General features: G+C 43.2%; 2 protein-coding genes across 9 annotated transcripts in view; both read left to right on the top strand.

Moving 5' to 3' along the window:
- The first annotated feature begins 2,859 nt into the window (after positions 1-2,859).
- cxcl14 (chemokine (C-X-C motif) ligand 14) lies at positions 2,860-8,327 on the top strand. Of its 3 annotated transcripts, none has more exons than XM_011610940.2 (5): positions 2,860-3,042; positions 3,116-3,245; positions 4,223-4,328; positions 6,392-6,505; positions 6,935-8,327. In XM_011610940.2, exons 2-5 carry the CDS (start codon positions 3,182-3,184, stop codon positions 6,948-6,950), a joined length of 300 nt encoding a protein of 99 aa, XP_011609242.2. In that variant the 5' UTR covers positions 2,860-3,042; positions 3,116-3,181; the 3' UTR covers positions 6,951-8,327. The 3 variants fall into 3 exon arrangements, with proteins under 3 accessions (XP_011609242.2, XP_003970624.2, XP_011609241.2); XM_003970575.3 differs by having other exon boundaries at positions 2,861-3,038; XM_011610939.2 differs by having other exon boundaries at positions 2,861-3,245.
- Positions 8,328-10,189: 1,862 nt separating this feature from the next.
- fam13b (family with sequence similarity 13 member B) overlaps positions 10,190-16,388 on the top strand; it is a 30,336-nt gene continuing 24,137 nt past the window's right edge. For 3 of the 6 annotated variants that reach the window (XM_029847118.1, XM_011610938.2, XM_029847113.1), the window contains exons 1-3: positions 10,191-10,443; positions 15,182-15,330; positions 15,669-15,878. In XM_029847118.1, the coding sequence (XP_029702978.1) occupies positions 15,713-15,878 (166 nt within the window). In that variant the 5' untranslated portion in view covers positions 10,191-10,443; positions 15,182-15,330; positions 15,669-15,712. Of the gene's footprint in view, positions 11,005-15,176; positions 15,331-15,668; positions 15,879-16,388 lie in introns of all 6 variants that reach the window. The other 3 variants (XM_029847117.1, XM_029847115.1, XM_029847114.1) reach the window with 3 other exon arrangements.

The following is a 16,388-nucleotide window of genomic DNA, read 5'->3' as shown; positions in this document are numbered from 1 at the left end:
CCAAAGTAAATTCTAGGGAATGCATCGTGTGAATGTGCGGTGACAGACGGAGAGGGTAACCATGTAGGGACATGAAGTCATGCAAGTGGAAAAAAGAAATCTGTTCCATATTTGTGTTAAAATAACAGCAGAGAGAATTAATGAGGACGTCAGCGAGCTACCATAGCCATCTGTAATCAGACAGAAATAGTCCAGATTACAAAAAATAATGTTCTGAAATGACCTCATCCCTAAAACGCACATTTCTTACTTTGCCAGCAATTGAGGCTGATATAATTTATTTTTTCTTATTTACGCAGCAGTTCCAGTGCGCTTGTAGACCCGTAACTCGACACCTCGAATTAAACCTGCGGACAAATAAAAGACAAAACACTCGAAAAGGCCATCCTGTCTTCATCATTTAGTCTGTTAGCTCTAGATGGGGAAAGCAAGCTGAACATGACAAGGTGGAAGGTAATAACACCTCGGCACGGAGCAGTGAGCCTGACCTTCCACCTCAGCTCATTCGCCTGAGAGAAAATTATCCTTTCACACCTGCAGTGAAACAGGCAACACCAGCAGAGTTTCACAGCACCAACAGGAACAACCTGGTTTGGATATTTGTTTGCGCCTTCTTCAAAGAACCGTTACATCCCACTAATAACCTGCCTACAACTGCACCCCTGCCATTGTCCGTACATGCCTGTACACCCACAAACACCTACTATTATCTGCAATTATGTTCAGTAGCTGTCTACGTGTTTGTCAAAGGGTCTGCTTTGTTCTCTAGTCAGATATCAAAAGGAAAGTTACCAGAACAAAGTCAGAAAAACATGCATCTGTACTGGCTGGGAAATGGATGGCTCTATTAGGGACAGGTATTTATCTGGATTATCAGGGCATGCTAAAATATGGCCCGGAGGAGCTACGGTGTTCCACATAATGGGATTTTATTGGCCACACCTTTAAACCCAACAGCAAACTGCCATCAGGGGGAAGGATTGGCTAAATTAGCCAGACTTCAAAACCTCAAATTGCAGTAGGAAGCATTAATTGAGGTGTGAATGCCTACAGAAGAAATTCCAATTTAAAAAAAAGCTTTAAAATACAGGGAATTTAATTTTCCATCAGTGCTTAAATCGATCCACATTGCGTAACGACCCTTCCAGGTCCCAGCCAAAACTCCTCACTTCTGTCTCCCTCCGCTTCCCAACAAAGGGCCCAACCCAGACGAAGTTTCAAACCTCCAAAGCTGTCTGTGATGGATTCAGTGGCATTGAAAGAAAGAATAAATAGGAATGAGCAGAGTTACTGAGCTGAGGCGGAGGTACGAAACCTAATAAGGCTAACAAAAGCACCGGACTACAAAGGTCATGCGTTCGCACATATACGGAACACGTATATGACCCACGTTCGATGGAACGTTGCCCTTAAATAAGTGCTGACAGCAACAGGTTTCCGGTGTGTTAATGCAACATTTGGAGGTTAACATGTCATGTATGTGTTGTCTGATTGCATCATGATTCCACTGTAATCAAGCTCCTCGTGAGCTCCAGTTTGGGCCCCGAGATCCTCGGAGTATTTTAAAGATTCTAATTTTCATCTCAGTCCTGTCCCACTTGGATAACAGCTCTCACGATCTGCTACAGAACCCATGTTGACTTTATCTGAGAAATTTGGTGTTGGTGGATGGATAGAGCGACCCAGTATCGGTTACTGGGCACACCTGTTGTGTCAGCTCACTTCCAGTATGGTGTTTTCTTTTTGACAACCGTTGTTTTGACTTCAAATCGCTCCCCTCCACTGCCGTCATCTGTGATTAAATCAAATTAGAAACGACGGTTCCTCTCATCCAGACACATTCCTTTGGTCTGAAATGGCCTTTTTTCATTCCCACGTTTGTGCTGTCAATTTCCCTCCCTGTTTTTTCTTGGGGGCGGGGGTCCCCTCCCTGCGTTCCGTTAATTTCCAGTGATCTAATGGATGAAGACAGCAGATGTCCGACTGATTATCAGTCACGTCAGATGAAGGCTGGAACAGGCAGACAGCTCGCCGATGTCTTTTATCAGACACATTTCAGATGGATTCACGCGGCATCCGTGTGCCGCCACGTACGTCTCAATCTGTCTCCATTTGCTCTAAACTGGAGCTGCCTCCTGTTGTACTGGGACTGAGTACACTGTCATACATGTAGCATGCAGCCCTACACACATATTGAGCAACATACACACACACACACACACACATGCTCTCTGGGTGCAAAAACACACTTTTTGGCCACTGCCGTGAGTAATGGCAAAAAATTACCTATGATGTAATGAATTCTGATTAATCACGTGCTGTCACAGGTGGGAGGGGTCAGGCCTTCCACCCAGGGTCACAGCCCTAGTCCATTTAATTATTTGGTATTTTGTAACCAAATTAGTGGCATTCCCAAGTTAGAGCTCAGAAAACAAGAGTATTTCAACATAAGCTCATAAGAGAGGTATAAATCAATAAGATCAATTTTGTCCCTTTGCAGTTACTAGTGAACTACAGAATTTTATGGCCATAGATTTCAATGGCTATCGAAAAAACAAGCGATGGCTGTGACGTCATCGACGGTTTATTCCTCGTCAACGCTGTGACCTGAACGCATCACACCTCCGTTATTTCTGCTCGGTTCTGGTTCTGGTTCTGGTTCAACTGTTAAGTTTTTACCTGGTAAGTTTTCTCTCACCCCATCGCAGTTGTGGTGGACTGTGTGTTTCTTGTTGCCCCCCCCCCCTCTTTTTCTCCGTGTTCACCACTTGTCTCCCCCTCGCTCTGGACACAAGTGCATGACGCGCGGTCTCGCCGCGCATATTAAAGAGGAGGGGGACAGCAGGCTGCTTTACAAAAAAGACTGCTGCCGGCCAGAGAGAGGGAGGGAGAGAGACAGAGGCGGAGAGAGGGGGAGAGAGAGCTGAAAGACTTGATTGGAGGTTCGAGCGCCCAGGACGCACGGGAGGAGTTGCACAATCAGCCCAAAAAGCAGAAAAGCCTCATTGCTCTTTCAACTCTGCCATCAAACAGCGGCTGCAAGTGGATATTATTTGCAGCATCTCTGTTCATTTTCTGCCTGACTGTTCATTTATTTCTTTTTTTTTTAAAAAAGAGAGAGAAAAGAAAAACCCCAACAACCTCGGATTCAGAGGAGGAAAAACATCCTAAACTTGAGAAGATGCATCGATGCACGGCCGTTCTGCTCTTATTAGTGGTGTCCTTGTACTTCCTGGGCGCAGAAGGTAAATTTATTTTGATTTTTCTTACTTTAAAAAAAAAAACTAATGGAAAAGTTGAAGTGTTTTGACTCCACATTCAACACTGTTATGCAGCCATCATAAACTCGCCACCTGCTGCACTGATTCTCTGTAAAACCCACGCCAGACACATTTATTGCTGTCTTCTATTCCGTGTTTTATTCCTAAACTTTTACAACTCGAACGCTAACTTCAGTGTTCAGTGGTTAACCTGAAGTACATTTAGGGCCCCTCGAGGTGAGTGAAGCTCAGCTGAGAATATTTAATTCCACTTTCAGAGAACAGATGAGAGAGCTGGAGAATATTGATGGAAGAAGCTATTGATCGTGTACAACTAATGCAGCTTTCCTAAACATGTTTGCATATTGGATAATATTATATTGGATAAAAATCAGCAGTGTAAAAAATATCAACTTTGATGCCACTTTGTGCAACTCTAGCGTTTATTCTGCCTGGAGTTGGACATCTTCAAGGAGAGCCAGCCGAGTCCTCCACCCAACCTTCTATTTTGTGATTAAAAGTGATTAAAATCACTCCCTGCATTATTATTTGATTTCTAACCTTGTTGTCCAGTGTGTGTTTGATACATGTTGGCTCGACTTTCGTGGCAGATTCACTGATCAGCTGTAAGGATGAGATAGCAGATGATGGATGGAGGAAACCTTGGTTTCAAGGCTGTGCAGCCTACAAACCTGGCAGGATTTAGTTACATTTGGAATCCAAACTTGCACTAAAAGAGTCTCTTGACAGACATTTACAGATGCCTGGGAAACCTGCAGCAGCGCAGGCGTCTTCAGCTTGTTCAGCAGGGGGAAAAAAGTGACTTTGCTCTTAAATTCCAGGCTTTCCCTGCAGAACAAACTCACTCAGTGTGAAGCCCGTGTCGGCAGCATTAAATGCTCACCTTGTTGCTCTGTGACGCCGGTCTCATGATGATTTATGTGTGTCTGATCTCCTCCCAGCCTACAAGTGCAGGTGCACCAGAAAAGGACCAAAGATCAGGTACAAGGACGTTCAGAAGCTGGAGATTAAACCCAAATATCCCTACTGTCAGGAGAAGATGATATTGTGAGTGACACTTTGCACCTTTTTTCCGATTTTCTCTGTTTCCGTCCATTCTTTATTGATCTTTCTTCTCTTCTGGTTCCAATCTGTGATATTTTTTTCTTTATCCTTTCAATCCTTTTCACAATCCTGTTCTTTTCCATAACAAGTTCCTTAATTTCCTTATTTTCCAACCATCCATCGCCCCTTTTGTCCCTCTTTTCTTTACAAAAATGCCTTTTTCCATGTTCTGTCTCATACACAAAACAAACATAATGAGGTCTATATTACAGTACTTGGACTAGTTTGTTTCGCACAGAGGAATGAAATGTCATAAAAGAAAAATAACACATCTGAATGTACAGTATTTACCCCTTCAGCACTTCACATTTACACCTTCACTCTGGATGGAATTCTTCAGCAATTAGACTCATTTCAAATTAGTGCACATTACAACCGGCCTTAAGATGAAAAATATGATAGGAAACATTTATTACAACATGTATTAACTGCGTCATTGGATGTTGTTTCATTCGAATATCTGAATCCATAAACTTGGAATTTAAAGCTAAGGCAACAGACGTGACGTCACCCTCTACGGGAGCAGTTTTAACGACAGCTTTAATGCTCTTCTGCCACCTGTTGGCCGTGCGCGGTACTACAGGAAGAACTCCACCGGGGTAGCAACAGTGAGCAACGGAATCCTGGCATGGAGGAAGGGAGCTGTTGCATAAGACTGTTTGCACGGCAGCCACACTGTGACACTGTGGAGCGTGACAATGCAAATAAATACATTGCTGGAACGATTTTGGATCAGGTGTTTGGTGAGGTATAAGGCGTAGATAAGGGAAGCAGGTCAGTGCGGGTAGTCCTGGTGGTTCTGGTTTTTTGCAATACAGTGTTGTGAAATCATGTGTGTGTGTGCCTGTGTGTTTGTGTGTGACTATGATTTACCGCCCCCCAAAGCCTTTATTTAAGACAGCTCTATTAACATTAGATAGAGGGCCACCAGCTGCTGGTGCCCAGTGAAAAATGGGTCTCAGCAGGCGCCAGAAAGCCACAGAAAAAGGAGTAAACAGAATTTCCCCACTCGCGCACCCACACACACACACCCACAGTCCTCCAGGATCCTTGTGTTTTGTTTTGGCCCCTCCTTTTTACAGGATTTATGTGCTCTACCTGTATTGCTCATTAACATTCCCACAGCCCTTTGATTCAAATGAAGGTGGATGGATATTCATTATTTTCATATATCTTGGGCCATATATCTTTTCTTCCTTCCCCTCATATTTTCACTGTTGAGAAGACATGCCGCTGACTGAAGCAGCAGCTGTGCGTCAGCTGCCCAGGTGAATTATAATGAGGAGGAACTAAAGCGCAAGCTAATTAGCACATTAAGCCTCAGTGAGTTCCCTGCAGTCATAAAAGATATGACTTCATTGGCATGCAGCGTGCAGGAGCACTTTCATGGCTACTCTATCAAATACACACACACACACACTCATGGGTGTGCGCGTCTGGTTCTTTGGTAACAAATGTACAGCCGTCCAGCTTCATCTCAATAGCTAACGTGGCAACTGAATGGGCAGCAAAATGGAAACCAAACTCTTTAATCTACTGCTTATGAATGAGTGAATGCTGGATTTTTAGAGTCAAACCTTTTTCTCTTGAAGTCCGACCCAGTGACAATAATGGCTCGCTGATGCTTTGATGGTGTCACCGGATGAAGAGGCCCTGATGGTGTGTGGGTGTGTTTCTTCCTCACTTTTCTCTTGTTTCGGCCTGAATATGCCACTAAGCAGGCAGAATATCTCCCAATGAGCTTAGATGCCACATTATTTTGTGGCAGCGCTGCAGCGGCACTTCGTGCCAAGTAACAGGGTGATTTTTGCTTCAAACTGGGGCCGTGCGGGGTAGCAACACGACACTGGTCCGAAAGCAGGTCAAACCTCTCTTTTCCATTCAATTTACAGACCGTTTCAGATATCTTGAAGTACCAAAAAGCGGTGGTGACTTCAGGAGCCCTAAATGATGTCAAATGACTTGACTTTTCTTTATGTTCTCTTTTGTTTCACCCTTTTTTTCAGCGTGACGATGGAGAATGTGGCCCGATTCAAAGGGCAGGAATATTGCCTTCACCCCAAACTCCAGAGCACCAAGAATCTGGTGAAATGGTTCCGCATCTGGAAAGATAAACACAGGTATAGAATGGTGAAATTGAGAGAAATTTGATTTATATAATCAATATGTTATCAGTGATGTTTTAAATGACATTTTGACCTTCGTATTACTCTAGCTTTTTATAACTAGAACAAATGTATGGATAGAGATTCTTTTTTATTTATATTAATTGCCATGTACACATAACTGATGTTGATGGTGCAACCAGTAACCTGGAATCTATAAATATGGCAACAGTAAAGCCAGATGAGTAAAACACCTGAAACAGCTACAGTTGTCCACCAGGGGGCGGCAGGGCTCTTCATCAACTCCCTCACGTCATTTTCTCTTTACGTTTTTCTACAACGTCTGTCAGAAGATTTTTTTTTTAATCCCAAGGCTAATGATGATACTAAAATACGAGACTAAATACATTTGATACCTTTAATGCGTGTGTCTTTTCTCCTCAGGGTGTATGAAGCCTAAAACGGTGGTTACCCAGCAAGTCAACCGTCAACCGAGACAACAGGGACTCTGTGACTGCTGTGGTTTCATCTCCAGATTGTACCTCTGCTCACTTCTTCCTTAAACCTGTTAAAGCACACTGAGGAATAAGCCGGTGCACAGTTTTAATCAACCAGCATTGTAGTTCCAGTCAGTTCCACTGTAGTTCTGATGCAGTTTTCTCTTTTTCTTGGGCTCCTTTCAAGGTCAGAAGGTCACGTTCAGCAAACTGGGTGTTTCGGTTTCATGTGTAGATGCCAGTGTTTGGGTTTTGTGGTCAGGTTGTAGATTAAACGCAGCATCAGGCCTTCGTGCGTTGGTGTCTTGAGACGGAGCTTCACCGTCGCTGTGTAAACGCTCTGCGGCGACCACGCTGCAGCCTCCATTCTGTCACGTAAAGTAGTTAGCGGGTCATCGCTGTCATCTCCAACATACGTTGAAGTTTTCAGACTGACCACGACATATTCTGGGGCCAATTTATTTATGCACTGGACCTCTTGTGGTGAATAAAGCAACCTGTCGTCAGTAAATGCATCACTTTAAGGCCTAATTCTGGCCCTGAAGGTCCAACTGCAGCTCAATAATGTTTCACTCCACAGTGTCCTGAAACGTTGCTCATCTTTTATTCAAACCGAGGGCCGTTTATCAAGTCTTTGGGTGGATTGTGATGCGTTGCAACTATTTCCAGATGCAGATTAACAGTAGTAGAGAATATCGTGGCGCCCGAAGTGTTTATGGTATTAAAGAAATCCACCCAGCGTGATAGAATAACTCACTTTTTAACTGTTTTTATTTTTTGAGCGGTAAAGAATTAATACGTTCCTCCCTTGATCAGCTAAACAGATGGACCAGAGCAAATCATTTCAGACCGGACCCTTAACTGGACCCTGGTTTAGATCCACATCATGTGTAACGATGTGATAAAGATCGTTTCTCCAGCTCCCACATGACAGACTTGTCTTCTCTACACATTATTGTTTTAATGCCATAATATACAGCTACATATACACACAGCACGTCACTTTTTCTTTGATTACCTTTTGAAGAATGTGCATTTCTCTTGTTTTATATCTTCTATATGCAGTAAAAGAAATATAAAGCATTCTGTAAATAGACCATATAGCACTATAATATGTTAGTGAGACTGATTTCACTTAGGGAGTTTGTAGTGTCTTGCATATTGTATTACTGCATTACAGTGTTTTGGATTTTTTTTATTTTCTTTTTCGTATTTTTGCTATTTAAATTTTGATTTGATAAGGAGTATATGGAGGGTGTTTGGACTGGCCCATCAAACACAGAGTAAAACATTCCACTGAGTTTCAAGCAAAAATAAAGCAATAAAATGTCTATACAACAGCTCATGTCCGCACTCGGTTCATTTATTTGACTATTTAACAATCAGAACTGGATAATTGCTAATTTTGTATATAATGGTGACAGTGTTGTGAGGCAACGTGTCCACGAGGTGGCAGTGTTGCGACATATTTAGCAGGACAAAGAAACAAAACGCCTTAAAATATTTCTGTATTTGGGCACAAATAGAGGCCAATATTCTGCACACACAAAGTGGCTCACAGACATATACAAGAACTATAAGCACATAAGATAAGAAAAATGCTGGTGGAAGAAAAATAGACCTGACATTAACAGTTAATTTCCATGTATCAAAAAAAGTACACGTTTACCTGAGTCTTATTAAACATATTGAATTATGTTAAAGAGAAACGAAACATAGCTCATTTTATAGTACTATGTGCTCTAACTTCCAGTGAAGGCTAGTTTAACAACTACTTTGAAGGTTATTATATGACTTAATGTTCAGTATTTGATGCACAGTTGCCGTTTTATTTTACATTGTGAATTAAAAGGAATGAATGGATAGGGGGAAAAAAACATTCATTTTATTTACATATTTGCTTTTGAGTTTCCCCCCCTCAAAGTAAATATGAGGGGGGGGGGAATCACCCTTTCTGAAGGTTGGACTAGTTTTGTTTCATTGTGCACATTGAAAATGAAAGTTCTTTACACAGAACTGGCAGCATTAGGTGATCTGGTCAAGGCAAATTCCAGGGAAAAGCTATTTTTAATCCTAACAAACTGTTTCTGCAGCAAAAACACCTTTTCTCAGGTGACCGTTGAGCTTCTTGATGGTAGGTCTGGTTTTCTGACAGCTTTTTCTGTTAATGTAGTTACAAATGTTAATGTTGCCATTTATCTTTGGTCATTTTACTGCATTAGTGTTGATATGCACAGAGGCAATAGGATGGTTAAAACAAAATCCCAATACTACACTATTATAAGAACAGGTGAACTCATGCTAAGATAAGTTAGTTATCTAGTCAGAATATGTGCGTTATATTCTTTTTAAACGATGCTTTAGGATGAGTTTATATAGTTATATAGTTTTATAATGCTGCCATCTAGTTAAACGAAGCTTATTACAAAAAAATATGCTTTTGTGGCTTTGGACCATGTATCTTTAAGAAAATTTGATTGGTAGATGGTTTGATGCTTTGAAATTAAGATGTGCAACAGGATTACATTTTTCCTTTTATTTTTGCAATTTTCAAAATGTCTTTTAAAATATATAATTATGGTCTATTAAATATGACCACGTTCTACAGGTAACCCAAGGCAAGTGTGTAGCTTATCATTAAACAAAAAAAATAGGTTATATATGTAAATAGCTTAGCAAATAAAACATTAACAGACCAGTCGAGTGAGTTGTAAATGGTATACCATCTGTTATATATTACTTTGACAGTCAACATTTTTGGAAAACCTAGACTGGATGTAATTCTGTCTTTGACCGATAGAGGGCGGAAATGTACCGTCTATGCAACCGTGAATGTTTTTAAAACGTTATGTTTATTGTCATAAAACGTTATATGACTTGATTAATAGTAAAAATAATAACTTAACACACCGTTCAAGGTCTCCTCAAGAAGTGCAAAGCATTTATCTTTGGTCATTTTACTGCAAGGCACTCTTTACGGCGTTAGTGTGTAAAACCTAAATAAAACCTAAAAGCGAAATAAATAAAATATATAACATTTGTAGCCGACTTGATAATAATAAAATACTCAGACAGAACTACTTGAACGTAAAATATTTTTAAATACTACTTTAAAAACTATGTTCTCATCTGCCGCGAGGGGTCAGTATTTGGCAACTGCCTCCTGCCGCTCTGAGAGTTGAGAAAGAGGTGGGGTCAGTATTTGGCAGGTTCGTCCCTGGAGGGTGTGTGAGAGAGACTCGCTAAGCAACGAGCTCAGAAACTGACATCCGAGTCTCTACGAGCAAAAATAGGAACTACATTTCTGCATTTTTTGACTCTTTGCGATGTTCACGGGGAGAATTCCACACCGCCTGCACTGACCTCATCGAATTCGCCGTCTGCTCAGGCGTCGGACCCAGGAACGAACCAAGAAATTAATGCATCTTGCCCCGCGTTCCGGTTTGTTTTGACCTGGTAAGGTACCGCTGATTAGCCCGCTTGGCTAACGCCGCTTCTTATGCTTTACTCAGCATCTTAGTGGCTCATGCTAGGCGGCTAAGCTAACCGCGTCCGACGCATTGTGCTGCCCGTCTAAATGATTATATCGCAAAGGCAACCGGTGAATAACTCGTCGGTAGTCGGACATTTTATATGCGCGCTATATTCCGAGTGCCCGACTCGCATTTAGCCATCTTTGGTTTCATTTGTGTTCACTGGGAGCTAACGGCTAACAGTTAGCGGCGGAGACAGTTCCATCACATCTGTGGATCCTCCGAGGGCTCTGCAAGCTAAGTTGAAGACGGTAAAGAAAAAAATAATCAAATATCGACGCGTATGATTTAAAAAAAAAACAAAAAAACAAGCAACCAGGTAGAAAAGAAAGACAGATTTTCTTTGGAGTTCAGTACAAGTAATAATTGATAGGAATCGATGTCAAGATTGCAGGAGTGGGTCATTACGGAACCACCGGGTTTTGATGGTCCCCGTACCGGCCTGAGAAGCCTTTGTTTCCATCGTGTGAATCGGTTCAGCCCGGTAAGTTTCATTTTCCCTTCCTGGCACCGTTTGCGGAGCTTGGTTATGCGAGTACTGATGCTCCTGCTCGGTGTCTTTTACCCGGCTGTGCTGGAATGTTCTGGGCTCCGGTGGCACCGCGCTGCTACCGACCCATTTATCGCATTAGCCTTTTACATCAAGCACAGTTTAGTTTTGAAGTCCCGACTTTTCGTTGAATCGTCATTTTTGGACTGTTTGAATTTCTACGCTCGTTGCGTAATCGCATCCGTGTCCGGCTGTTGGCCCGAATTAGCCCGGATTGGCTCCATCGGGAGCGGAGGTGGGGGCGGCTTAATATCGTTAGAAATACGGGCTCTTTAAAATCCAAAATCAATATTTATAAGTTCAGTAGTGGCTCTTTTTCTTGCCACGAAGAGTCATTGTTGTGCATTAAGACACCGGGTTGGATGTTGTGTTATCAAATGGGGTTTAAATGGCATTATCCGTTATTACAATCAATGTGGCTCTGTGTCATTGTAATAAGAGCTTAATAACATATCACGCATGCAAGAGGCACTGAAGAACCCCTGCAGGTTGAATAAGCGCGTTTAAGTGTGCATGCAGAGCTAAAAGCTGTGGTTTAAGGCAGCAAGTGTTGTTATTTTCATAAAAGATAACCTGGTTGTGTTGAAAGTGTTGTGCGGTTCATACCAAGAAAAGTTTAGCCAACCTACCTAATTGTGGGTTATAAAAAGCTCTCATTACCCTAAGCAGTGTTATAACAATGTTATAGAGCAGGCCAGAATTTCTTTGTATTATTATTATTATTATTATTATTATTATTATTATTATTGACACCTTTTACCTATATGATACTGTACCAACAAACTAATGGCTTAATGTCTGCATTAACCTTCTTTCACAGCCTATATATGTCCTTAAATCTGTACCATAAGTCAACATTTACAGTAATTTCTTGATGTTACGTACAGTTTAAAACAGGTTGTGAAGGATAATAGTCGGGGGGGGGGGGGTGCAGGAGAACTTGTGAATTAATTCCAGAATTAGTTTTTTGCTTAATCGCCACCTGCCTTTACACATTTGATGCTTTAGCTCGCAGTTAATCCGGGTTGGAACGTTTTAACAAGGGAGTTTAATTGTCGAGGGCCGGATTATCTTTGCTTTCGCTCAGTTTTGGCAGCGCCACAAAGCTCCCAAAAGTTTCAACCAGCCGATGAATTCCCTTTGTGTTTGCTCCACTTATTTTAGGGTAGAAACTCTCCCAAACAGCTGCAGCTATGGGGACGCTTGACCTCTGACCCTCTTTGAAGAGTTTTTGCGCAGTCCGCTCACTGAAGTTTAACGTGCAAACAAGCCATCGGGGTTATTGAGTAAGGGACAGCAAATACACCCCTGGACAAGCCCCGGTTAAAGGTCACCTGTGTGGAGGTGCTGGTGAGCGCCCCCCAGACTGGGGTTAAGCAAGTGAAACCTGTCCAGACGTCGCTACATGGCGTCGCCTGGTTTGTCCCGGCGTTGTCCTCTCCCCTGCACGGCTGTTGGACGCGGACAATATCAGGGTGTGAGGTTCCATTTCAAGTGTTCCCCAGTTCGACCTTTGACCTTGTAAGTAAAAAGTATCGCGTCTGCACATACCAGTAGTGTCAAACCACTCCTGCCGTCCCAGATAGGAGACGGACAATCGGGTTTTTTCGCCGCAGAGGCGGCCGGCGTGCAGCCGGCGTTCTGGAGTTGCGTTGCCACGCCAGCTTTATCCGAGCCGACGTCTACGCAACGCTCCAGGCCACCGGGCGGCGAGGAAAGTCACATGACTGGAAATCCAGGATGAGTTCCCGTCACATCCCCATCGCCCCGTTTTGGACTCGTCTATTTCCCAAGATGGTTGTAACTAACTAGTAACTAACTAGTGTGACTCGCTGCTCATGTTTAGATTCAGTTTAATGCCCCCCCCCCCAGGACAGGGGCAGACTCAAACAACAGCGATAGTTCCGAACTCATCTGCCAATATTTGCCCTCCACTCCCTGCGATCGACCGGTGTCTGATCAGCCCGTGATCGTTAGGAGGCGTCTCATCAGTCGTGGCTTTAGAGCAGAAGTCGGAAGAGCCAGATCTTTTCCGGACTGTCCCACATATCCGAACGCCGCATGTTTAATTTTAGAACCTTCTCCACAAAACACAGCTGTCAAGTTTCCGTTTTAGGTTTATCTCCTCCGGAACATCTGAAACGTGAAACTTTAGTGGTTGTTTTGACACCAGGAAAGAAGGAATGTTGTAGGAAAGACCTTCAGTGGGTCGGAGGGATGCATCGCTCCCAAAAACATGGCGTTATCGGCCGACTCGTCTCCCTCTTCTGGTTCCTCCAGCTCCTCCCTTCTGCTTTCACAAACACCTGTTGCCGACTCATTATTTTGCACTCACACGCGCACTTATGCTCACACACCCTCCTTTTTTCCCTCTTTAGATCATCTCATCCACGCCCGCTAGCATGGCGGTGGCCTGGTGGTGCAGCGGTTAGAGCTTTTGGCTCCCACCAGCAAGGTGCTGGGTTCAAATCCCGCTCTATCTCCGTAGAATTGGAGATAATAAGGCAGTCACGTGTTGTCCTGCAGGTGTCAGTGGGCCAATGTCGTAATCTGCAGAAATTATAGTGATTTGTTTTTCCATTTATTTATGTTAATCATTATTGGGAGGACCACACCTTAATTAGTTGGATCAGGAATCTTATGTAAACAGTATTTAACATAGATTTTTAATATCTCGTGGTTGTCTAGCGCTTCTGGTTGTAGGGTTGTTCTCTATTTACCTTTGGTCGGTTCTTGTTCTCGTCTTCAGTGTTCTCTTCTGATGTTCTCCCCCCACCCTACTCCCCCTTTTTTCCCTTTTCGTTCAACTTTCTCAGTTTTCCTCTCAACAATGTCCACATTGTTGAGGAGGGGGTTGATGTCAGGGAATGGGCGCTCAGACCAGAGGAAAGATATATGGAGATATTCTAGACTGTTCCATTACCGACCACTTTTAGGGTCTTTTGGCCTCGTCGGCATGGGAACATTGAAATGTCGTGGTGTCATTGTTCTAGGAGAATTATAATGCTCTGTGCTGCTTCGGCCATTGAATTCTGAACTTTGGTATGCAGTAATCTGCTTTATGTGGAGTCGTGGTTATGGGATATTTTTCCTACCCTGGTACATATTCTGAGTCCAGCACCAGTTGAGGCCATGAACCAGGACAAACTTGTCAGGTCCAACAGTGGGATTTTATTTAGCTTTTAAATAGGCTTATGATCTGGCAAAACCAGTTAAGTTGGTTTTGGAAGGCAGGCAGGCTGAGGAATGCCTTGAGAGGATTCTGACACCTTTACAAACACTGGTGTGGTCCACACCCCCGTCTCTGATTGGTTAACTTCAGGTACGAGGCCAATCGGAGGTGCTGTAGGGCCGACGCTGGCCGTAGACAAAGTTGCCAACCTACAAATTCACTTTTATAAGTTTGCTTTCATGTTTTTATGCATTTAGAATGCATAAAGAACAGGCATGACGAAGAGAGCTGGTCAAACACAATCACAACGGCTCTGATTAGACGCGTGTCGGCCAGCAGCACCGTCCCCCCACCCCCGGTCGGAGAGGATGCTGACAGTGAGGGAGACGCTGCTATTTGTGGAGATATTTAACGTTCATGCAGACTTTAACATAACTGCGTAATACTTATAAACTGCTCTGATCAAGTCATAATAACTTTATTATAATGGCGTAATAGTGGTTAAACCTTGGTTTTAAGGTTAAGTTTGGGATTGGATTTAGGTTGTTTAGCTTATAGCCTTCCGAAACACACAGGTACACAAATACATGCACAGATCTGTGTATCTTAGCTTGTTTACACTCTATAACAGTCTTGACTTTGCAGTCTTGGAAGCTTCAATAAGCGCACAAATGAAGTGGTAAATAGCGAACACACGCGATCTCAATTGGCTGACATACTGTTTTGCACGGGCATGATACAACATGTCATTCGCGCACACGCAAGAGCCGTGAGCAACCTGGCATCGAAAGCCTCTCAGGCGAATTAATATTTGATCACACTGGGAAAGAAGACAGAATAATTGGGTTTGAAATGGCAGAGATAAGACAGCTGTGCCTGCCAACATCTGCTGGTGTGGGTTCCTCTCTGACAGTTTTCTCTGGATTTTCCCCAGTGTAGTTAGAAAAGGAATCCTGCAAGAGGGATTAGCGGTCTGTCAATGAGGAACTACCGGCTCATCTTCTGCCACAACCTGAAGCAGCCATAGATGGTTCGGTGGTTCACTGGCTAGGGGAGGAGAGGATAGGATACACTTTCATTGCTACACGGTGAGTGCACACACACCCACACACTCATGCGCACAGCTATATTTATTGCACATGGAAATTTTAAACAGTTAAAATGATGTTAAAATTGTAAAGAATTCTGAATTATGTCGCCATATTCTGGCTTGATGTAAAGACAGTCTTCTGCTGTAACACCAGCCTTGAAGGAGTTATGATGGGAGAGGATGCAATTAGGGAGGGGATGGAAGATAAGTTAATTAACAAGCTTTGGGTTGATGGCTGGATGAAGCAACTGGACACAAATTGAGCAACCAAAATAATCAAGACTGAATCATATCTGTGTAAATAAATTACCCTCCATTTCGGTGTTGCGTCTGTAGACTTGAGGTCTTGTCGGGGTTGTGGCGAGGAGGAGGAGGAGGACATGAGGAAGAGCGTGTCTCCATTGCCAGGCAACGAGTGCGGGGGCTCAGCCAGCACCACACGTGTTTTCGGCATCCCTCTGGCGGAGGTGACACGCGCGCACACCGTCAGCGGCCATGAAGTTCCTGCACTGGTGAAACACATCGTGGAATACATCGAGGAGCACGGTGAGCGACAGAACATTATTTATTCCTTCCTTCCTTATTTATCTCAGATCTGTATCTTGTTTATGAAAACATAAAAGCCAATGTGGCCGCAAAGACAATAAGAAATTTGCCATCGACCTTTTCACTTTCACTCTTGGAGGTTTGTGTTGCTGCTGCGTCACCTCAGCGTCGCTCTAGCAACAGATACACAGAAAGCGGTTGTGAATCCGTGCGCGTTAGTCACCACATTAAATAAGAATGAACAGAAATCCCCTTTTTTTTCCAAACTCTGGAGACTTTCTATAAATTAAGTCCTGTCAAGTGACCAGTGAAGCAGGTCAGTGAGACCACATCAGGTCACATAATCGGTCTTTAATCCACCCGAGCTGGGGTAGGTGCATTAATTAGTGTTGCTGCCAGACCAGAAGTTACTCAGCCAGTGACGCCGTTAATCTTTTTGTGCGTGTGTGTTTGTATGATGTTCAGGATTTAATGGGAGCATTACGAAACTTTATTTGAAACTAGTGCCCG

This window comes from Takifugu rubripes, chromosome 14 (assembly GCF_901000725.2).
Source record: "Takifugu rubripes chromosome 14, fTakRub1.2, whole genome shotgun sequence".
NCBI lineage: Eukaryota > Metazoa > Chordata > Actinopteri > Tetraodontiformes > Tetraodontidae > Takifugu > Takifugu rubripes.
The sequence above is the reverse complement of the archived record's forward strand: the minus strand, read 5'-3'. Positions and strand labels throughout refer to the sequence as shown.

What these genes read in the sequence shown, in the direction of transcription:
- cxcl14 (XM_011610940.2), top strand. Translation starts at nt 3,182, where the DNA reads ATGCATCGATGCACGGCCGTTCTGCTCTTATTAGTGGTGTCCTTGTAC. An exon ending in GTACTTCCTGGGCGCAGAAG is followed by an intron (nt 3,246 to 4,222) that starts GTAAATTTATTT and finishes ATCTCCTCCCAG; the next exon opens with CCTACAAGTGCAGGTGCACC. An exon ending in TGTCAGGAGAAGATGATATT is followed by an intron (nt 4,329 to 6,391) that starts GTGAGTGACACT and finishes CCTTTTTTTCAG; the next exon opens with CGTGACGATGGAGAATGTGG.